The 24,459-nt window shown below is 36.1% G+C and overlaps 1 protein-coding gene across 1 annotated transcript in view; it reads right to left on the bottom strand.

Annotated features, from left to right (window-relative positions):
• The window catches only part of LOC100928969 (multiple epidermal growth factor-like domains protein 6), a 402,703-nt gene that overhangs the window by 148,402 nt on the left and 229,842 nt on the right, over positions 1-24,459 (bottom strand). Inside the window, exon 6 of the mRNA XM_031961116.1 lies at positions 23,117-23,239. Coding sequence (XP_031816976.1) covers positions 23,117-23,239 — 123 coding nt within the window. The remainder of the gene's footprint in view (positions 1-23,116; positions 23,240-24,459) is intronic.

Below are 24,459 nucleotides of genomic sequence, written 5' to 3'. Positions count from 1 at the left end.
CCTCCACAAAGAGCTTTTTGGGGGCTGTTTTATGGGGAATGAAGGAAATGCTACCTATGTTGACTCCCAGATTGCATGCTAGTACAGACCAGTATGCCCTGCAAATAGGGGGCACTTACATCTTGTTCAGTAGCACCTCACTTGCCAAACGGAGAGCCTAGATACATTGCAAGAATATTGTACTTTATTCAATTAATTTCATCTCAATTAAATTCAAGCAAGAGGTTACAAAATCAGAAATGACAGGACCAGGAGCTTATGTACATTTTGAGGGGGGTTATGTTGCATATACAAATATTAAAGTATAAAAATAATTAGCATGGCAGAGAACCTTAGTGGTAGGTAATATTGGACGTATCTCATGACAGAGATGGCCAGTGAGGAAAGTCTTCACAACTGACAATGATTCTGAGAAGCAGAAAGGAAGAGACTGCATTCTAGTCATGGGGGGATAGTTTATGCGAAGGCATCAAGGTAGTGAATGGAGTACTGAGGTTAGGGAAGAGTTAGCAGGATAGTTTGTCTGGAAAATTAAGTCCATGAAAGGAAGGCAAATGAAATAAGGATGGAAAGCCAGTTTGAGGAAAGCTTTGAAGGCCAGGGCCAGAAACATTTTCTTCCTTAGTATTGGAAAACTGTTTATGGAATGATGCTCTCATTTCAAAAAATATTTTTATAAAAACTATCATTTTTTATTTCACTTTTATAAGTTCCTGATCAATATAAGAATTATGCATTTATCAATAAATCACCAAGCATTTATAAAGCACCTGTGATACTGGAAGCAATGTCATATTGTAGTTAAGTCGTATGACTCGGAGTGAGAAAAACCTGGATCTCAAACAATTGGTAGTCTTGTTTTCTAGCAAGATCTTTTGACTTCATTAGGGTTCCTCATGTATATTTAAAAAAAGAAAGAAAAGAAAAGATTGGTCTTATGCCTAAGTTCCTGTCTTTTCTTTAAATCTATGATCTCATGATCCTAATGCCAGGTACTCTGCCAACACTTCCAGTGACCATCATTTTAGTCTGTGAATCTATATTAGTTTCTATTTTGCTCGTGACACTTTCCCTTGACCTCCATTAAAATGTTGCAATCTCAAATTTGAGAAACATCTGGGATTAACAGTGCTTTTAACACCTTTAAGGAAAAGAAGAAATGTAGATTCCCTATATGAATAATATTCTGATGGAACCAAAAGAAGCAGTAGGAAATACATTTTTTATTAATTCTTCCTTCTCCTTCCTTTCCCCCTTTTTTCTTCCTTCCTCCCTCACTCCTTTCCTTTCTTCCTTGCTTCCTTGCTTCCCTTCTTCTTTCCTTACTTCCTTTCTTTTTTTTCCCGTCCTTCTTTTAAAAGGATGTACCTATTTTGGATTGTTCCATTCTTTTTTGGTCCTCCTCTTTTTTGAGAACGACAGACTCTTTTAGCCATGGTAGTTTGGAAGAACAGCAAAGAACGAATTAATGGCAATGCCTGAGGAGTTCTGAGAACAAGCAGGCCAGCAGACCTCATTTAGAATCCTCCTTTACCATCTATTAAGAAGTGAGCATAGCAGATCTGGCCATGGGGGAGATTTTTTGATTCTCAATTCCTCTGAACCTTGTCAGTATTTAATCAATAGCTAGTCAGGGCATCATTGAACATGTGCTCTCAGTTCAAGGTCCCCTGATCAGGACGGTTGAGTGAATTGCTTGATTTTCTTGCCAAGTGTAGAAAGGGTGTCTGAATGTCAGGTAGCTGACTTAAAAGAGGGACAATTTAAAGTGGTATTCTATTAAGCAAACCTAGTTATAAATGAGACCTCAGAATATCTATGACGATTATAATTCATTGATTTCACTACTGGTGCAAGGGGATGGGGGGCAATTGGCTATCTCCCATAATCTCAGGTGTGGTAGCTGTCAGGGTTTGTTGGAATCTTTACAAACTGTTAAGTCATTAGAGTTGATAGAGACAACTGGGGGTTAGAGAATAGAGGAGGGATTGAAATACAAAAGGAGAATAGTGAGGAAATATTACATTGGAAAAGGCTCTTCTTCCATATGTGAATTTAATACTTTAACTATTTCATATAATTTTCATAGTCTGTCCCTCATGCTTGGAACACACAACCATCTCACCTCCACTTCTTAGAATCCTCACTTTTTTTCTCATTTGAAATTTAACTTGTTACTTATTTATAAACAGTTTCTGGAAGTGCCCTCCACCCTGCCCCCAGCAACTCATGCCATTCCCACCAAATTTTTTACCTTTTATGTATTTTGAATCTATTTAAAATAACAACTACCTTATTTTTGCAAAGTTGTCTTTGCTAAAGTAAAGCAAGTTTCTTGAAGTTAAAGACTAATACCTTTTTATTTCAGTATCCTAGTATTCAACCTAACAGCTGCACACAGTCGGTCTTTAATAAATGCTTTATTTTTCTATCTTTCATTTCAAAATCCTAATCAGCTAAGGTTTATTTTGACATTCAGAATAGGAATATATTTTGTTTTCCGTTTCCTGTTGGAATACATTTTGTTTTTTTTGACACATATGATGTGGCACCTGGGAAAATATATGCCAACTACCTGAATGCATCAAGTGAAAAAAATGGCCTATACCTTAAACTACTCATTCACACAAAAGACATGATGAGAAATGACATAAAGATCATGGCTTTCTGTTGTTGATGCTGTTTTAGAAAATGAGGCTTGATTGAGATTAAGCTTTTTTTAAAAAAAGGATTTAAAAAAGAGTAACATAGCAGAGGCATCAGATTATTCTACTGATAGAAAGCAGAGCCAACAGATATGCTATGTGTAAAAAGCAATTTGCATTTTTGCTGACATCTGGGGGGAAAAACCTGAATTCCGGGGGAAACGCTAAAATCTAGGGGAAAAATGCTGAAATCTAGGATTCTCTTTTTCATACAGGAAATGTAGAAAATGGAAACAAAAATAGATTATTCCATCTCACTGCAATTATTAACAGTTCTAGTCATAAAGTATATTTAATTTGGGGGGAAGATGAGTCTCAGCATTAAGGTCAGTGTTAAGGTGGTCATAGAGACATTTTCTGGGAGAGGGGTTCACAATATATGAATTTTTCTTAGTCAGAATAAAAGATATACTATTCCTCACTAAATGCTTAGTAATAATGGCACTTGCAATCTCTGCTTTAAAGTGTGCTAAATAATAGTGTGTCCCAGCCCTCCTTTCTTTTTTAATATTAGTGCAATGGCCCAATACAATTTATTAGGATAATTTCATGGGTGGTAAGCTGAAATGCTTAAGAAGCATTTGTCTTTCTTAGTTAGCTGTAGTAGAAAGATAACCATTCTTCATTCAATCACAAGAGAAGACATCGATTTTGATAGGTAAGTCCCAACATGAAAAAGATCCATCTTAACTGACTTGTTAAAACAAAAATTATACAAATCTAGAATGAAAAATTTAGTATTTTTAAAGGAATTATGTGCAATTAAAACAATTCAAAATCAACCTATTTTAATTTACTACTTGGTGCAAAAGTAGGATATAGTCAAAATAAAGGTGCAAAGTAACTTGTGGTATATGAACATAATTCAAAATTATTGTGATAAAAGAAACAATGAAGATGATGAATATAGAGAATCATGAACTGATGGAAAGCAAAGTAAACATCCGTATGAAAACCAGATGTACCATGACTATAACAATGTAAATGTTAAAACAAGAAGAAAATCAAAAGAGAATACTTTAAAATGATCTTGACCATACTGCATCCAAAAGAAGAAATGTGAGAAGACACAGTCCCTTTTCTTTCTTTTAAGAGGTGAGGGATTATGATTATTGATATAGAAATATATACATATACTATGTATACATATATGCAAATATGGGAGCTTATGAGTTTGGAACTATCACTCTACATAAATATATAATCAGATAATTAATGTTTTATATAGTTTTGCTCATTTCTTTTTTGTTCCCTTTTATATGGGATGATGATCAGAGAGAGGAAGAATATTATATTAGGAGATATAGGTGACATAAAAATTTTAAAATAATCAGTAACACATAATTACTTGGTCTTCTGAGAATCAATAATGGAATCATATACTGTATTCCTCTTGGCAGAAAACTAGAGAACAGGGAGAATGTGTACATTGTCAGACTGTCATTTTGTTGACTGGTTTTGCTTGTCTTGCATTATTATAAAGGTTTTTAATGTGTTAGGGTATAAGTTAATGTCTAGGTTGTTAAAACAAGAAGCATTATTTATATTCAAATAGAAAAGATAGAATCTTTCTTAAAATTAGACATTCTCAGGGCAATATAATATATATGTTTTGGTGGTTTTTGAAATGAGAAAGTTAGACAGTTGATTTCTTCTTATGTACAGTAATGTCAGCTGTGGCCACTTCTTCCAAATCAATATGTCAAGATGCATATAGCATTGATTAATCCCTTTGGAAATTCTGAATAGTCAATATTCTAAATAAGGAAAAATGCAAAACTACAGGCAACAATAATAGTCTCTAGAAGCCCAAGGTGATGCTGGTAGGACTTGGCTTGGGTCTAGGAGATGACACAAATTTAATTTTTATACTTAATTAAGAGTCAAAATTAAGTTGACCTTTATTCATAGCCCCATCTCTTACCAATTATATGACCAAGGATAAGTCACTTCACCTGCTTAAACCTGTCTTCCCTTATCTATACAATGAGTATGATATTTGTCCTATCTGACTTCACAAAGTGGTAGAAGGAAATTATGTCTAGTAAACAGTGAGCTATTGCTTAGCTTCCTCAATGGAACTATCTCCCTTTTATGTGTCATCGTAATCTTGAGGCAATATATTTAATCAACCATATAGAAACTCAGTAGCACAGTCAGATTATACTGGATTATAAAATGAATTGAGGTCTTGTACTTTTAAGAATCTTATTTGAAGCATCCAATATTTTAGTGGCAAAATCATGGACTCATTCATCCCAATTCTACAACTCCTAACGCTGTACAAAATGAGATTTTTAGAAAACGGAGCACGAGCTAGATAATCCTGGACTTTCTGAGAATCATTGGTTGCCCTTGGATAACTAATTTAGGGTAAGAGAGAGGAGAGGGTTTTCCAGAGGATCTTAGAAACTGGAGTCTTTGAGCAACAAAGGATTCCAGAGGTAATACGATGATAGGATTGTAGACTGAGAGCCAACAAAGAATTCGGGGTTATCTAGTCCACCACTTCCTTTAATTTACAGAAGAATAATAGAGAGCCAGAAAGAGTAAGTGCCTTGCCTAGCAACACATAGATAGGATACAAGAAACAACGTTGAGATTTGAACACGGTTCTGTTAAATCCAGATCTAATCTCCTGCTTCAGTCAGCCTATCTTGGACAAGTCATTTTTTTTCCTGGTGAAGTTTCCTTATTGATCAGCAGGATGATTTCAGAAGCCTGGAGAAACTTACATGAATTGATGCTAAGTGAAATGAGCAGAATCTGGAGATCATTGTACATGGCAACAGCAAGATTATACGATGATCAATTCTGATGGACATGGCTTTTGTTAACAATGAGATGATTCAAGCCAATTTCAATGGTCTTGTGATGAAGAAAACCATCTGCAACCAGAGAGGGGACTATGGGAATTGAGTGTGGGTCACAACACAGCATTTTCACTTTTTTGTTGTTTGCTTGCACTTTTTGTTATTTTTTCCCTTTTTGATCTGATTTATTCTGTGCAGCATGATATTTATTAAAATATATATAGAAGAATTGTACATGTTTGGCATATATTGGTTATTAGATCTCTTGCCATCTGAAGGAGGGGGTAGGGGAAAGGAGGGAAAATTAGAAAACAGGGTTTTATAGGGGTGAATGTTAAAAATTATCATGTATATCTTTTAAAAACAAAAAAACTTTAATAAAAAAAAATAAAGTTTCTTCATTGGTGAAATGAAACAGTTTCATTGGATAGCTTCTGAGGATGTTTCAAGATCCAATCTCTATTAATCCCCTGAAGACCACTGACTACCCAAGCCATGAGAGCCACCTAAAATTGAGCCAGATAGCCTGTCACCAAGAGTCTTCTCTGGGTTGTGCCATTTTGTGGATGTGACTAGCTACTCTGCATCTGGAGATACTATTTGCAACTTCCTAATCCCATTTTCCTTTTCCTACACTGGATCCCTAACTTGTACTCATAACTATACAAATGGACTCTCCTATAGCCTGGTCCTCCTTGACCATAATTCACTAAAGAATACTGCTTCTTTTGCCTCTGACACACCTCTGTGCCCTTTTTGGAATCCCAGATTCTGATCTGAGTTTTAGCTGCAAGACTTATAGTAGCTTCCCTGGGCTTATGGACCAGACTATAAAGCAGTGGCTTCTCTCCTATCATTTTAGTCTTGAATAATGTTTTCATGACATTTTGTCATCCACCAGTTACTTTTTACTTGCTCTTGGCTATTCCACTGGAAATTTTTCCACTGACCAATATCAAAAGCTACATTTCATTGCCATGTATTTGCTTTTCTAAAAACATTAATAGAAAAATCAGCTGGGCAAACCTGAGTTTTAGATATGTGGTAGAGATATTGTTCAATGAAGCACTCAGGGTCAGCTAGGTGATTCAGTGGATAAAGAACCAGCCCTAAAGTCGGGAGGACCTGAATTCAAATTTGACCTCAGACAATTAAGACTTCCTAGCTATGTGACTCTGGGCAAGTCACTTATCCCCAATTACCTTAGCACACACACACACACAAAAATGAAGCACTCATTATGTTTTAAACAAAACCATACTTCCAAAGATGAATCTGTAGAAGTACTGGGTATACTAGAATATAAATAAGTTATAGAATATAACTAGAATATAAAAAAATCAAGCCTTAGCACTTACTAGCTTAATTTTCCCCCTGTAAAAATAACTTAATGTCCAGTTTCCGCTTCTTCATCTATAAAATGGGAATAAATATCTGTACTGTTACCTTACTAGCTTATTAGAAACTGCTTTTTCAAGTTATAGGTCTCTAAGGATATGGCTAATAATGATGTCAATGAATTTCTAATTGGCTTCAGGTCAAAGAAAAAAAAAAGATTCAGAATATTCATTTGCACTTTTTTGCTTATGGAGATGATGGGGAAACAGAGTCTAGAATATAATATAATAAGATTTGATTCAGAACTGATTAAATAGCTGGAATTAAAGAGTAGCTATTAAGGTTTCATGTCACTCTGGAAGCGATTAGACATGTTACAATGGGAAGAATGCTAGCTGTGGAATTAAGGGAATTGGGTTCAAAATCCCACTTGTCAAAATCTCATTTACCATATTTACTAAGTGTAACATTTTGGGTGAGCCACTGAATGTCTCTGGGACGCAGTTGCCTCATAAATAAAAGGAGAATGTGTGGTATACTGGATTGTAAAGTGATCGGAGCTCTCGTACATTTTGGAATCTCATTTGAAGCATCCAATATTTGAGTGGCGACCTCACGCATGTGTTAATGACCCATTCAGCCCAATTTTACAATTCCAGCCCATGCACTAAATGAGATTCTTGGGAAACAGGGAAGATGAACTTGATTATACATGGGTAGCTGCAGTTCCTTCCTCTAGAACTAGAGTTCATTGATTGTGCCAGTCAAATTATTCAGGGACCTCTGTTTGGCTTTGTCCTTCTTAACATTTTTATTGATATTTTGGATTAAGACATAGAAGATATCTCCATCAAATGTGTAAATGCCATAAGTGTAGTAGGTAGTAGGGTTTAGTAACACATGAAATATCAGTAAAGATGGGGGGGATTAGACAGGCTAAAAAATGAATCAAATATAATGCAGTGTATTAGGGATAAGTGGAAAACCTTATATTTTTTGGTCATGTCTGACTCAGTGTTCCCATATGGGTTTTCAGGGCAAAGATAAAGGAATGGTTTAGCATTTTCTTTTCCAGTGGAATAAGGTAAATAGAGGTTTACTTATGTGCCTAGAGTTACAAAGCCAATGAGTATTAGAGTCTGAATTTGAACTCCGGTGTTCCTGACGCCATGTCTAGCACTTTATCCACTGAGTCATCTAGCTTCCTCTGGAAAACTTTACACTTGTGTTCAATAATGATTTCAAAAATGCAAAAATAGAAAAACATAATTAGAAAGCAGTTTGATTTTTCAAGGCATGGGTAGGGGCAGCTAAGTGGTATAGGGGATAGAGTACCAAACCTGAAGTCAGGAGGACCTGGCTTCAAATTTGGCCACAGATACTTAACACTTCCTACCTGTGTGATCCTAGGCAAATCACTTGACCCCAATTGCCTGAGAAAGAAGGAAGGAAGAAAGGAAGAAAGGAAGGAAGGAAGGAAAAAAGAAGGAAGGAAGGAAATAAAAGAAAAAGATAGGATCTTAGTAGACTAGAAGAGTAGTCATAAATAAAACTAATTTCTTTAGGAAGAACAATGATAAGTTAGGGGACATTTGAAAGAAAGCAACCAGAATAGAGAAAACCCTTAAGCCTATACCACATAAAAGAGATGAGCAAGGAATTTCTGTGCCCTGGGCAAGTTTTATAAGCAATAACTTGGGCAATAAGTTTGTAGTATACTTTCCTAGGCTGGGGATGGGGGATGGCAAGATGGCGCTGGGAGGTTCCCTCAGGCACCATCTGCTAGCTTCTGATTTTAACTAATTCTTCTTGATAACTAGGTATAAAGCTGTGTTGTTTCTAAAATGCTAATGGATTTTAAGTGCTGTAAAGCAGCATCCTATACAAATGGCATGCTGGGACAAACCTCTACTTATCTTGTCACCTTTTTTGGCCCAGGAGGATTGATTGAAAGAATTAGGATGTTAGGCTGGAGAAGAAAAGACTTCCTGAGGAAAAGATAGCTACTTTTAACTATTAGAAAGGCTTTTAAAAGGAAGAGAGAGAGAGAGAGAGAGAGAGAGAGAGAGAGAGAGAGAGAGAGAGAAAGAGAGAGAGAGGCTTTTTCTTTTCATCTGCAAAGGGTAGAACTAATACCAATAGGTATGATGTTCAAAGGGTCAAATTTAGGCTGGTTCCAAAGTAAAAAAGGCTTCCTAATAATATATTATATAAAAAGGGAATGAACTTCTGGGGGAGGCAATGGGTCACCCTCTTCTGGAAGTCTTCAAGCAAAAGTGGTTGAGTGTTGTAGGAATTCATGTTTAGGTTTAGACTAGAGTATATGGCAGAGGGACAGTCCACATAGCACTGGACATGGAGGAAGGAAGCTGTTCATTTGTTTCTCAGTCATGTCTCATTTTTCATGTCTTCACAGATTTTGAGTTTTCTTGGCAATAATTTTGAAGTGGTTTGTCATTTCTTTCTCTTACTCATTTTACAGATGAGGAAACTGAGGCATGGATAAAGTGACTTGCCCAGGGTCACACAGCTAACAAGGTCAAACTTGAATTCAAGTCTTTCTGATCCAGGTCTAACACTTTATCTGCTCTGCCACTTAGCTGCCCCAGTAAGGAAGATGAGTTCAAATTCTATTTCAGTTATCAGCTTTAAAATCCTGGAAAACTCTCTTATAAAGTCATTCAGCCTCAGTTTTCTCATCTGTAAAATAAGAGTGATTACATAGCAATCAAAGGCTCAAATGAACTGACATATGTGAAGAGTCTTTTGAATCATAAAGGGCCATGTAAATGCGAGCTTATACCAAGTATAATAGCTCCCTCTTTGATTCTCTTTTCAAAAAGCAAAAAAATACAAGTCATCCTGCACCTTCCACTTTTTGTTTAGAAATTTAGCCAGAACATTCTGTTCTTGTGTAGTAGTAATCTACTTAAATTGGTCTCTTTAAGCTCTTTTTCCCCCTCATGCTCCTTTTGGCTTCTGGACCTATTTTTACTTTATGCTTAAATACCTTATTATATTCAGTACTTTATAGAAATGGCTAAACTGCTTCAAACCTTTTGGAAATAGGTGGGATCTAAACCTTGAATTTAATAACAGTATAAGTGAATGAGAAGAACTTAGCATATACTTAGAATGAGTCATTTTCTTCCTTAAAATCAGGATTTTTACCGTTCTCGCAAAAGATAAAAAAAAAATTTAGCCTTCCCTGAAATTGCATACTGAACTATAAACACACGTTAAGGACCAAGCTTATGTAAGGGGGGAAAATCTTGTTTCTGATGTGTAAGCTTGAAGTTTGTATTGAAAGAATTGTTGGGAGAGAGAAGAGAGGGACAGAATTTGGAACTCAAAACTTTAAGTAAAAATGTTGAACAATTTGGGGGAAAAGGAAGAAATAACTGAATGGAGATGGTGAGAAGGGGAAGACTAGACAAATGTGTCCTAATTTATCATCTTGCCCTGGGGCTGACTGCAGAAGGAAATCTATGCTTGTAGAAAGAAAATGGGGCGGGGGGGGGGGGGGGGGGGGGGGGGGGAAATGTCAGAGGGGAGATACTCATTTTAAATAATTCTTGAAACATTTCTAAAAATTCCAGAATAGAGATAATCAGCCAGGTGAAAAATAATCTGGTCATCAAAATGAAAGTATAGTTACTGTAGCTCACCTTCCGTAATTTAAATTAGTGCCAGAAATAGAGGCAAGCTTGAGAGTGGGTGCCCAGAAGGGGAAGGAAATCATAGGCTAATGATGTCACATATCTGTCCAAAGACATTCTCACTTTCTCCCCCACCCTCTCTCTCCCTCTCTCTTTCTCATTTGATAAATACCTTCAATGTTCATAATATACATGTATATATGTAGATATAAATATCTCTATGAATGGAAAATTTGATATTTCTTCAAAAGACAAATTATAAATTAACTACGCTAGAGGATCAGGTTCCTATTTTCCCCTGCCTGTATTACCTCAGGTTCCCTGAATGGTAATATGTCAGTTTCCCTGAGTTAATATTCTATGTCCACCCCGCCCTTCCTGGCCATTAGGATTGAGAGAATTAGGGCCTCAGAGCTCTGGCCATTCTCACGTTCCAAAGAGTCATAAAACTTCTGATGGCTTATCTCAAATACCTGCATGACACTCACTGTCTTTTTGGCCCAAACTTCCTATCTCCTGCTCAACCACCTCCTTGACCCCCAACTTATCAGAATTAATAGTCCTTCCTGAAATTATGACTTACTAAATGTTTCACCCCCCCCCACTTTGCCTTCGTTTCTCTGATAGTTGGAGCCCTATAAAAGTCCCTAAAATTAATTGCTGGATGTTGGATGCATTGAGATAAGAGTCCCATTTAGCTGACTAGTCCAAATAGTCTCCACTATTAAAATATTAAAAACCTAATCTCTGTCTTATCTCAGTTTCTCCAGCATTACATGCCTTTCCTCATTAGCAAACAGGGAGGAAGAGCAAGTCTGGAAGAGTGTAGAGTAGACTCTGACTCAGTCCTTATCTCTCATACATTGAAAGCACATGTCTCAGGGACAGTAAAAGTACTGTCTTTGTTTAAGTTGGAATTTATGTATTGTTTGCCCATTTGCTGTAGTTTTCACGCTTAGAATATAAGGTCACATTCTCAGTCAATGAGAACAATCCAGAGAGGGAGGGTTGATGTTGCATCAAGGAACCTATATATTGCCCCTTCTGTTTGCACTCAGAGCCCTCACTTTCACCCCTCCATATGGTGAGAGTGACTGCCCACTTTTCATGAGAACCTAACAAACTTTCTCCCTGCACCTTAAGAGATCTCTGAGATTTATTGGGTGAGTTGCATACCACATATCTATATTGTATACACATATAGTAGATATGAACATATATAATAATTATATATATTATGTTATGCATATATAAGAGATAAGTGTATATATTATATTATATATACATATTTTGCAAGTATATTACATATACATATTATGCATGTTTCATATACTTACATATAAGAGAGATGTACACCTATAATTTCATTGATATTGGGAACTCCAATCAAAGAAAGCCCTCTTTCAGTAAATATTGACAACTCTTTGGCAAATGATAGTACATAAAAATTGTCTGGGGACAACAATAGGTGAGAAGTGAGAAGTAAGAAGACCTGGGATATCACAGTCAGAATTTGTAAGAAGGGTTCTTAAATTTTAGTCTTCCAAAATTACTATCTACTCTGTCTACTATCCCACTTGTTTCTCCATTCAATTATATATTCAATTCCACAATCACTTGTTAATATTCCTACTTTATGCAAAGCATTATGCTAAGTCCTAAGGCTATAAGGAAATGGGAAATCATGATTTTGCCCTCAAGATATTTTACTGGAAGAGGGACATTGATATAGAATGTAGTTAATGTTCAGTTATTTTTAAGGTCTGTCCAACCCTTTGCAACTCCATTTAGAGTTTTCTTGGCAGAGATACTAGAGTGGTTTGTATTTCCTTCTCTAGCTCATTTTACAGATGAGGAAACCAAGGCAAACTAAGGTAAAGTGAATTGCCCAGGGTCACATAACTAATAAGTGTCTGAAGCCAGGTTTGAACTCAAGAAGTTGAGTCTTCCTGACTCTAGGCCCAGTGTTCTATTCCTTTCCCCACTGAGCTGCCCCTTAGTTTATAATATGTATACAAATATAAAAAATATACAAGCTATCACATTGTAATTTATTTTTTCTTTCCTTTTTTTTTTTTTTTTTTTGCTGAGGCTATTGGGGCTAAATGACTTGCCTAGGTCATACAACTAGGAAGTGTTAACTGTCTGAGATTAGATTTGAACTCAGGTCTTTCTGATTTCAAGGCTGGTGCTCTATCCATCGTGTCACCTAGCTGACCCTGTAATTTCTTTCTTTAGAATAGATTTTATGTATCTTTTCCATTTTTGCAAAGCTTCCATTTCCCCCTGCATTCTCCTATTGCTCCCAGTGTACTGTTTCTTATAGAAGAGGATTTTTTTTTTTAACAAGAGGGGGAAAATTTTAAAAAAATTAAACAAATCATCAAAACTAATGAACATATAGAAAAAAAAATCTGATTTAAAATGAAATATTCCCCTCCCATGAATCCTCACCACTTCAAAGAAAGGATGGGGAAAATTCTATCTTATCTCTTTTTTTGGAATCAAGTTTAGTTTTCATAATTTTGCAACATCTGTTTGCATTTTTTGGTGATTTCTGTTCTTTCCATTTACAATGTTATAGTTGGCCAGTTGTCATTTCAAGAAGAAGAAAATGGTAATGAATGAATAAGGGAACAAAATATTTATTTAAACTATCACTTTAATTCCTTCATTCTTGATGACAGTATAGTGTTTAATCATGTTAAATAGATCCTTTTTCATTTAATTCACTTATAATCATTTAAGCACTCTTTAACTCTTTATCCCTCTTGTCATTTATGCCTTATTCTTATTGCCATTATATTTATTGCCAAGTACAAAAAGCAAATTAACGCCTGCCCTCAGTGTGCTATTATTCTCTTCTGTGAGAGTACAGACTGTTCACAAGTTATATAACATATATACAGAGTAAACTGGAAGGAAATTTCAGAAGGGAAAGAGTGTTCATAATTAAGTGGGGCAGAGGAATCAGGATCTGTGTAGAAAAAGGAGGCATCTGATGGATCCCTTTGAAGGGATAAAGAAATGATTAAGGAAGGGGAAGAGGGGCTGCATATTATATGACTTATGTTCGATCTCTCTTCAATTGTCAATATTATATTAATAAAAGTTCACTATTTTAAGCAAATAGCCTGACTTCAGCTCCAGTAGCTTACCATTTCCTATTTCCTGGGCTTTTTTGAAAATGAATTGACTACTGTTAGTAAGAAAACTAGGCTGGAGTTTTGGGGATTTGTGATTTGGAAGTTGTGAGATATCAAGGGATTTTTGAAATCATTTATCCAACACACTCATTTTTCAAAAGCAGAGGCTTAACACCTACTGATTTGTCCAAGAGCACATGGAAGTGGTGCATTGGAGTTCAACTCATTCTCAAACATTTCCTAGGTGAGTGACCCTAAACAAGTCATTTCACCATATTTGTCTTAGTTTTCTCCTTTACAAAATGAAATGGAAAACCACTTCAGTATCTTTATCAAGAAAATCTCCAATGAGGTCCTAAAGAGTTGGGCACAATTGAACAAGAACATGGGAAATATGGCAAACCCATGTTTCTGAAAACAAATCCTGTGCTCTTTTCTAGCATACTACTGTCTCCAGAGGAAACTTTTGTTCTATTAACTGAGACTATGAAAAAAACCGGCAAAAGAAAAAAGTAAATAAAATATTTAGAGCTAACAATGGGCTCATAATGCTCTTCATCTGGTTCTTAAAGTGTGTGATGGAAATCTGTTGTTTGGTATACTAAAAACTGGACTAGAGAAAATCCTAGGAATAACTCTCAAGGGAACTCTCCTGAACCAACAGAGATGAGGTCATTTCAATCTCACCTTCTGTGATACTATGAATGCCAGAAAAAAACCCGTAGCTTCCTGAAGACTTTTTGAAACGATTTTACCAGAAGCTGCTTGGAAAGGTTGCCTAATGACTCGTTGGGGTTAATTCTCTATGGGCAGGATGAAAGCTGGAAAGCTGCTGGATTTTCAAGGAGAAGTTCCTGAAATTTCACTTTTAGGATTGCCACAAGGTAACTTTAACACTCCATCCAAAGTCATTTAATAGTGGGATGATGATGAGTTTCATAATGACTGGCGCCATAAGTCTGTTAACTAAACAGTTTCTTTCTTTTTTTTTAAAAAAATAACCTGCTGTGGCTGTTCTCAAGACATCAGCTGTCATCTGAAAAGGATGCTGCCTCTAATTCAGCTGCATAAATAATGCAAGTGATTGAAAGGAAGTTACAATGGAGGTCTTTAACCTCTTTTATATCCAATTTGTGTGGGACTTTTCCAATTCCATGGATAGATTCTCCCTTTACCCTTACCAAGTCTTTTAGGCATCTCTGATCAAAAAATTGAGATCACAAATCCCTTCCATAGATGTCTTCAGCTCATATCATGATGATTATAAAAATGATGCTTTTCCTTCCTTTAAAAAATATCATTCTATATGTTTTCAAATATAGCACTCCCAGAAACCTGCTTTTGGGAAGTTCACTGAAATCCTTCTGGTTTATCAAGGAACTCACCAAGTTAATCAGGCTTACAAGTTGTCCTTTCCTCACATCTCTCTATGACTAGCTGGCTTCTCCTTTTTAGTAACTAAAATATAACCTCTGACTCTGATGCACAATGCATTTAATCACATAGAAATCCTGGAGATTTAACCACATGGATTTTGACTTCAAAAATCTTTTTTCTTCCTCTTTCTCTCTTCTGGTTAGCAAGAATCAAATGAGCCACTGAACAAAGTCCTATCCTAGGTGTTTCTGAGCCATTGAAAATAAAGAATTCGGCAATTTTTGAGATAAAAATAATTAAAAGGCTGTTTATCAGAGTCTTTACTTTGTAGATGTCCATCACCATGCTTTAATACAGATGTTAATAAAAATACGTGCTCCAGGCATGAAAGGCAGGTAAGAAAACTGTTTAAGCATTAAAACCTTCTGTCATTTAATTATTCAAGCCCTCAGGGAAGGCCAAGCTCAGCAAATATATCAGGCAAAGGACATGATTATGAATGGAGATTTGGAGCTGAACACATGTTGTACAACGTTATTATTACAAGTGGAAGTGAAAGAAAGGAGGTTTTGTGACTCACGGTGAGTTCTAACTAAAACTTAGTTCTAGCAAGAGCATTGGATAGTGAACTATTAGACTTGGTGGGTTCATTCAGGTTCATTAGCTGTTTTGTTTCTCTCTACCTTAAAGCTTTCTATAATAACAAGGGACTCTGATGTGGTACTGTCATTTGCTCCTGTCTGTAGCCCCAATACTTCTAATGTAATAAGAAAAAGACACCTTTGCAGGGTCATGATAGACCTCTTCAAGTATATGAAAAGCTGTCATATGGAAGAGGATTGGAGTTTTTCCTACTTGGCCCTTGAGGGCACAATGAAGAGAAATGGGTGGAAGCTGCAGAATCCAATTTAGACTTAATATAAAGAAACACATCGTAACCATTGGAACTGTCCACATGTGATGTAAGTTGCTATACGTTATAATGGATTAGCCCCACTGGACATTGGTGCAAGAACTGAGTGACCCCTTCTAGAGTAATTTTTGGGGTGCTGGAAAGGCACTGAAATCTAACCCTGAGATCCTGTGATTCTGTGATCATTTAAGGAATAAGAAAATATGTTTTTATGTCTATGAACATTATTCTCACAAAAGAATAACTGATAATTTCAAAATAATCCAACTCCTGGTCTTTTCATGGAAGAGAATAATGGCAAGCGTTCTAGTCTTAGAAGGATTGGAGAAAATATGGAGACTTCTCCCTCCCCTTCACAGTGATTTTGTTCCTTAGAAAAGCTCCATGGGAAAATAAGATGTAAGGGCATATGGTGAGATAAACTTGCTGTTCTCTGGGCATAGATCTGCTTTTGCACCCTGACTTGGACATTTAATTGTTGAGTGATGTTGTGCCAGTCACTTAATCTTCCTGAGATTCAATTGCTTCCTCAGCAATTGAAGGAAGGTAAAAATATGTCCCCCCCTCATTGGGTTGTTGAGAAAAAGGACATATAAATATAAGATATCGGTATTTATTAGAAGAAATTGTTAAAGATATTTCCATTATAAACCTCTGGGTTTTTTTTTTTTCAAAATTTGTTTTGTAATGTAAACATTCCCTGCACAATTATAGACATTTTGATAGTATAACCAATTCCAGATTAATTTTAAATATGTTTTAATTAACTGGAAAATACATTTTAATTCCTTTGCTTTCTCATGAAATCTACCAAATTGATGTCATTGCCAATATACTTATAGATTGCATGTCACGAATATACATGTATATTCATTATACCCACAAGATGGATTAATGTCATTTATTCAATCAACTAGGCACATGATGTAGGGAAATATAGGACATAAAAGAAAGTTGAGAAATAGCTTTTGTCTATATACTTACATACATTTTATATATGTGTGTGTGCACCTGTGTGTATACACACACATACATAAAGAGACAGAGGGATAGAAACACACACACACACACACACACACACACACACACAGAGTATTTATGTCCAAGAGATAAGCTTTAAACTTTGTACAAAAATAAAAACGGAATAAGCATTGCATTATAAGTGTCATAAGCTTTATGGGAGTTTAGACAAGGGACAAATCATCTCCTTTTCTGATCACATATTCCTTGACTATTATCTGGTATAATATTTCTTGGATGGAGAACAACATTGAAAATAGATGCTTTGACCTACTTCTGTCCATTAATGTCTTTCTACTGTTTTTCTCTTACAATTTTAGTTTCCTGGAGAGTCTAGTTTCTTAAGCTTTGAATAACTGTAATAACATCACTACTAATTGTTACTTAATTTTTTAATTAAACTTTTAAAATTCACTTAAACTTTTTCCTCACTGATATTCCAATGAGACATTCAATAATTAGTAATATTATTCCCATTTTACAGATAGAGAAACTAAGACTTGGACAGGTCAAAGTTAGAACTCAGGCCAGAAACAATATTCTTTCTGATATTTCAAATTGATTCTATACCACATATTTTTGTCTTGAGTTGGAAGAACACTGGATTTTGAGTCAAAAGATCTATCATTAAATTCCACCTGTCGCATTTATAATCTGTTTTACCACAGGGCAGTGACTCTGGATCTCAGTTTCTCCATCTATAAAATGAAGCACTTGTATTAAGGATTCTTGAAGCTTCTTCCATTTCTAAAATTTATGCAAAGAAAAATCTACAATTAGGAACTTACCCTGGAACAGAGACAGAATTTAGAGGGTTAGAAGCAAAGTTTTAGATATTTAGATATTTTTTAAAGTCTTGCTGAAGATGAAGAATTGTGGAAAATCTGAAGTGTTTATATTTGCTGTCCTCCTATATATCAGAAGTGACTAAACTTGCTGTGTTCAAGGCTCCCTTTGTTATTCAGTCATTTTTTTCACCAGTTCCCAAAGGCTAAAATAAATTCCTAACACTTTTGTTTTTTAGTTAGGCTCACATAGCAAATATTTATATTGGAACAACTTTGTAGCCATTTGAAAAATAACTAAATTCTGAAAGAAAATAATATTAAAAATAATTATTAAATAACCACAATTACTCACTAAAGGGTAATTTCTGCTTATTGTGTACTATAAAACTTCTCAAACCATGAGTCAGATTGAATTCCATAACGCTCATTTCATGTTTCATATTGATATTCATGTGATACTTACATTTTTATCACAATCATCTAAACCCCAATTTCATAAAGATTTCACATCACAAATGAGAAAGCTCAAAAAGTGAATGGAACAGTCAAAAATACAAGGAAACAAAACCATATCTCAAACATTCAGAGAACATTATCAAATAGAATGTAATTTGATGATCTCATGGTGAGATTGTGAACCAACAGACTATTAATTCCTATGGTGTCATTGAGATGTTGAGTATCACAGCAGTTGGATGGAACAAGGGAGAGAAGGATCATTTTCATGAGCTCAAATTTGACTTCAGACATTTATTAGCTGTGTGACTCTGGGCAAGTCACTTAATCCTGTTTGCCTCAGTTTCCTCAACTGCACAATGAACTTGTGAAGGAAATGGCAAACTATTCCAGTATCTCTGCCAAGAAAACTCCAAATGGGATCACAAAATGTTGCACACAATCGAAAAACAACTAAACAACAATAGCAAGTCATTGAGACAAGAGTAATAGTGTGTTTTCTCCTGAATGTGTAAAATTGCAGGTGTACTATTTGTGAATTGGTGCTATGTAGCATTGCAAAAGGGATCGTGCTTACTCGGCTTGGTTTCAGAGGAATTGACATAATAACAAAACAAATGTGAAACTTAAATAAGGAATAATCAAAGAACAGTTGGAAGGGAGGGAGGGAGGGACTTCAGAGTCCATCTAGTCCAGTCACTTTTATAATATGGCTGACAAGTTGTCATCCCATCATCACTTGAAGGCTTCTAATGAATTAGACCCCGAAGTCTCCCAAAGCTGCAGATTCCACTTCAGGATAGCTCTAATCATTAGGTTGTTTTCCTTTCCTTAGACCAATCAGAAGAAACATAATCTCTTCTATATGACATGATGTCTCAAGAGGACGTCTATATATACTTGTCAAAAGACACTAACTGACATCAGCAAAAGTATCTCTGGAAGACTAAAGTCTAGATGTGACATTAGCCATCATGATGACAAATAGAAGGGAAACTGGATGGCATGAGTAGAGCCACCATTAAAGTCCTAATGCTGTATTTCATTATGGTGCAAAGGAGACATTGGTTGTTATAGGCTGTACCAGGTGAGGGCACATCCCAATTATATTGAAAGGCTTGGATTCTGGGACCCAAAATAGAAGTGTATCTCTTAGTTCCAAATGTCAGTCTAACTAAGTTGAAAGAAACTCTTCCTATAAGGTTGGCCATATCATAGTGATATCAATTCATTTTAAGCACATCTGCTAACAAAGATTATCTTCCAAAGTACAGAATCAAGGTTTTCCTTATAAGATGATAAAGCATGGTGACAACACTTTTATGAAGGTACTAATGTTGATCTTAGTTCAGGACCACCACTTTTTATCCTTGTGATTACTCACTTTTAATCTCAGAGATTCAGAATTTTCTTCTGAGAGCCTTCTGTTGGGATAATGTCATTGAGAAGATGGAATAAGTTTATTCTGCTTGGCCCGAGAGAAGGGTCAGAAAAATATAGGGATAATGCCATGAGTATCACAACAAAGAGAAATACATAAAATTTTTTTTGTGGAATTGAATTCCCTGTCACTAGAAACATACAGTGGAAACTGAAGGGGGCATATGTGCATTAAGAAGGAGTTTGGACCAAATGGCTTCTCATGTCTATTCTAATCTCTACTCAGTATAATGCTCTAGCTTCCTGAACAATTGGGAACAAAATTTTAACTTTTTGCTCTTACCCCACTTTATGGAATGATCATGCTGAAAGATCTTTCTGCTATTTGATTCAGGCAGACTACTTTGCCTTTAACTTTGGCATCATCCACTACCTTGCATACACAAGTGAGTCCATTTATTATTAACTAGATTTTCCATAGAGGCACAAAAGCAATAGCAACAGTAGGAGCAACAAAAACAGCAGCAGCAACAATAACAACAAAAGAAAAGAGTGGGAGGAAGCTTTTTGATTTTATCTGATGAATTAAAATTCAGACTTTCAAAAATGTCTATTACTTTAAAAGAAAATAGTATTTAGCATCTGATGATTTTATGATGTCTTATCAAAAATATTTGAAAATATCAATGTGTGACATGATGCAAAGAGTGCTGAGTTTAAAGTTCAGAAATTTGGGCTAAAATCTTGCTTTTCCTATATATTTAACTGGGTGACTTTGGCTAAGTTCCTTGGCTTTTCCAAACCTCACTCTCCTTATTTGTATAATAAGGACACTGTACCAGATGTCATCTCAAATCCCGTTTAGCTCTAACTTTATGATCCTCTGAATACAGTGGACTTCTACTTTATAAGCTTCTACTCCATAAATTTTCTTCAAAACTAGAAGCAAGAATTGATCCAAAACTGAAATGAACTAGCCTCTCTAATTCATTGGATCTGCCCTCCAAGGTCAATATCTCATCTACAGCATATCACTTGGCACTGTTAGTCTGCAGTACTGTGTGATGGAGAGAAATCACAATGCTGGCATTGGCAAATTGGCAACTGCGATGTGCCAAAAAGATCTGGGGAAATCCCTGCAATGAAGGTTAGGATCCAGCCATAGCAGAAGGAAAAACCTGCTTTATCCACATTTTATATCTACTGTTCTCAAAAGCAGTCCTCACACTACCCAACCAGACTAGGTGGATATGGTAATTTTGTAATTTGTCTCTTAGGATCTCTCTCTCTCCTTCTACCTCCCTCCCTTCCTCCCTATCTCCCCTCTCCCATCTCTCTTCTTTCCTCCCTCTCTCTCTCTCAATCTCTCTCTCTCTCTGTGGGTATGTGGATGTGTCTCTACCTCTCTCTGTCTCTCTGTTTCTCTGTCACTATCTCTCTCTCTTAACCCCCTACCCCCATTATTTTTCTTTCTTTTTTTTAAATTAAAGCTTTTTTTATTTTTCACAACAGCATAAATTCTGCAACATTAACCTTTGCAAAACCTTGTGTTCCAGTTCCTCCCCTTCTCTCACCTCCCACCCCCCATGGCAAGTAGTCTAATATATGTTAAACATGATAGAAATATACCCCATCATTTTTCAAATGGGAATTTGATTGACAGATCTCTTATTTCCTTAAACCTCTCTCATTTCATCAAAGTGTCCTTGCAAGATGACTGAGGCTATAACTAAGAAGTATCTGAGTAATCCTAGTAAAATTTCCAAGTCTCTTCCTAATCATTAGAAACCACTGGCTGAATGGATTGGGTAACACCCTGATTAAGTGTTCTTCAAAAGTACTCATGTAGGGCCCATCAGGGAAATGGAATTGTTACTCTTCTAATATATTTAAGAAGAAATCTAAAACAGCAACTTTTATCTGTCTTTCTACCACCTGAAGAAGAATAGGCATTTTTTCCCCAACACAAAGGAAATCATACTGCCGTAGTAGTACCTGTTGCCCAGTCTTATCTGACTCTTCATGACCCCATTTGGGGTTTTCTTGGCAAAGATACTGGAATAATCTGTTATTTCCTCCTTCAGCTTATTTTATAGATCAGGTACTTAGGAAAATAGTGTTAAGTGACTTGTCCATGGACATACAGCTAGAAAATATCTGAGCTGTGCTTGAGCTTGCAAAAATGAGAAAATCTAATGGCATTCATGTAATGCTGTAAGTTTTGCAAAGTACTTTGTGCATGTTATCTAATTTAATCCTCAGAAACAAGTTTGGGAGAGGATGTTATCTCCATCTTACAGATGGAGATCTTACAGATAAGAAAATGACAGCTTAAAAAAATGGAATGACTTGTGGGGTGCATAGTTCAGATGCATCTGAATTCTGAGTGCTTCTTCTAGCTTCCTGAAGTAGAAAAAGATCAGTTTCCTCATAGTTTTGGAACTCTATGGATGAAATTTGTCATTCTTCAAATATACTGTTCTATCCTCTATGTCTTTGAACCACTTTGTCCTGACCATCACCTGCTGGTTCTCTTGGCATCGTTCAAGTCTCAGTACAAACAATACTTTCTGCAGGAGACTTTCCAGGTCTCCCATCTCCTTGTGCCTTTCCCTTTCAGATTACCTTCCATCTTTTTAGCATATATCTTGTAGGTAACTAGTTATTTATATTTATATCTAGGTATTTATATTATGTCTAGCAGTAATATAGTTATAAATATATTTGCACACACACACATATATAATAGCCTCCATTAGAATGTGAATTCATGAGGACAGAGATGATTTTTTTTTGCCTTTCTTGGAATCCTCAGTACTTAACATAGCACTTGGTACATGGTAGGCATCTAATGAACTGTTCTTAACTGACTGGAGAGAAATTGTAAAGTAGAAGGTTTATGACATACAGGACCATTGTATTTATAAGGCTATAAATTTAGAATTTGAAAGGAGTTAGGATTTAGAGCTCAAAATTCTGCTTTTTCAATAAACAAATAAACAAACAAATAAATGAATGAATGAGCACTGAATGAATGAAAAAAGGCCAAAACTTTGGGGGGATAAAGAGAACTCAGTTGCTGGTCACTGATAATCAATTAGAGGCTCTACTTAATATCATTAATAATTTTACTTGTGTCCCAGTTTACACAGGAAGAATTTGAACCAAAGTTCTCTGACTCCAAATCATGAAAAGTAGAAGTTACAGAATTATTGCTACTGTCATACTCTGCAACCCACTAGACAGTTTTCAGTAACTTGCAATCCAGCACCATTTTGACCAAGTCATATGTTTCAGATGAGCAACCTAACAAAAAAAGATCATTTAGAAATCCTATGGAGATTGTGGTCTTTTAAAGACCAAGTATTTTTGAGACTGAAGGGCTAGCATTGTATTTGTGAAGTACTGATGGATTCTATAGAGGTTTTTCTTTTCAAGAGCAAGCCTTCCTCCCGGGCCCCCACGTGGCTAGGTCGATTTTCATTGGAAAGAGCTTCAAGCTGGCTCTAATATTTACTCACTTATGCAGGTGCGTCCATCAGCATGGAGTCTGTATCCCATATCACATTCACAGTAGAAGGAGCCCTCAGTGTTAATGCAGCTCTGCTGGCAGCCTCCGTTCACTACTGCACATTCATCGACATCTAGAGAAGGAAGACAGATGGCCGGGATTACAATGTCGTTTCAATGTCAGCCCCAAAGAAGTGGTACAATATTTCTCTGATACACAGCATGTGTGACCTGCTAGGAAGACGCCACCTTTGTGGCCACCGATCTTTGTTTCTTTGATCTGTTTTGATGTGGGGGTAAACAAGAGATGGATGATAGAGCTGGTATTGAGCTCTTTAAAGTTCCTGACAGTAAGAACAAGGATTGCCTAACAAATTTCTATTCTTCACCTATTCAGTAATTAGACAGATCCTTGATATAGATGTGTCCTCTGAGGGAAGGAAAAGTGGAGGAAAGAATTACAAGAAGCTAATCTATCTGAGCTGGCACACACCAGGAGATAAACACCAAGCACTGGTCAAATCCTCTGAACAAAGGCAAGAGACAACATTGTGACCTTGAGGCATCCCTCATAGGCTGTTGTGACCACCAAAGCAGGGAGAGTGAGAAATCAGAGTATAGTTAAGATTTGGTAACTATAACAAGAAGCCAATGATTTTCTATTATATATGTATGTATGAGTGTGTGTGTGTGTGTATTATATATATATATATGTGTGTGTGTGTGTGTGTGTGTATGTTATACTATTATACTATACATATTTATTATATTATTATACTATATATATTTATTATGGTTTATAAGTTGTCTCTGATGCATTTCCCCTTGATATTTCTTTTATCAATAGAGATGACCTAATCACCAGAATTTTTCATAGCTTAAAGGAAACTAGCAGGTCATCTAATTCAATTCCCTCCTTGTAGGGATAAGGACACTGCAGGCTTGACAAGCTTTGTGTCTTCCTCAAGATCACATTATCAGCCAGTGGTGGAAAGAGAATTTGAATATGACTCCAAATCTAGTGCCTTTTCTTTCCAGTGTATCACAGTGGTCTTATAAATGGCCTGCAGTTTGGCACAGAGGAAACAGCACTGGCTCTGGAGCTGGAGATAGTGGTGGGGGCATCTGACTTTCAATCCCATTTCTAATGTATGCTACCTGTACGATCTACCTGCAAGTCATTGAATCACTGTGGGATTCACTTTCTCCTTTGTAAAAAGGTGAACCTCTGGTGTCTCTCCCAGTTTTAGAAGCTATGATCTAAGCCATTTGGGTGAGGGAGAATTCAGTTACTGATCACCAAAGATGAGCAAGATCTCCTAGTTAATAATGACAATAATATCAAAGGGGGTAT

The sequence above is a fragment of the Sarcophilus harrisii genome, chromosome 3, assembly GCF_902635505.1.
Source record: "Sarcophilus harrisii chromosome 3, mSarHar1.11, whole genome shotgun sequence".
Taxonomy (NCBI): Eukaryota; Metazoa; Chordata; class Mammalia; order Dasyuromorphia; family Dasyuridae; genus Sarcophilus; species Sarcophilus harrisii.
Note: the sequence above shows the minus strand (reverse complement) of the source record. Positions and strands in the feature narration are given on the sequence as shown.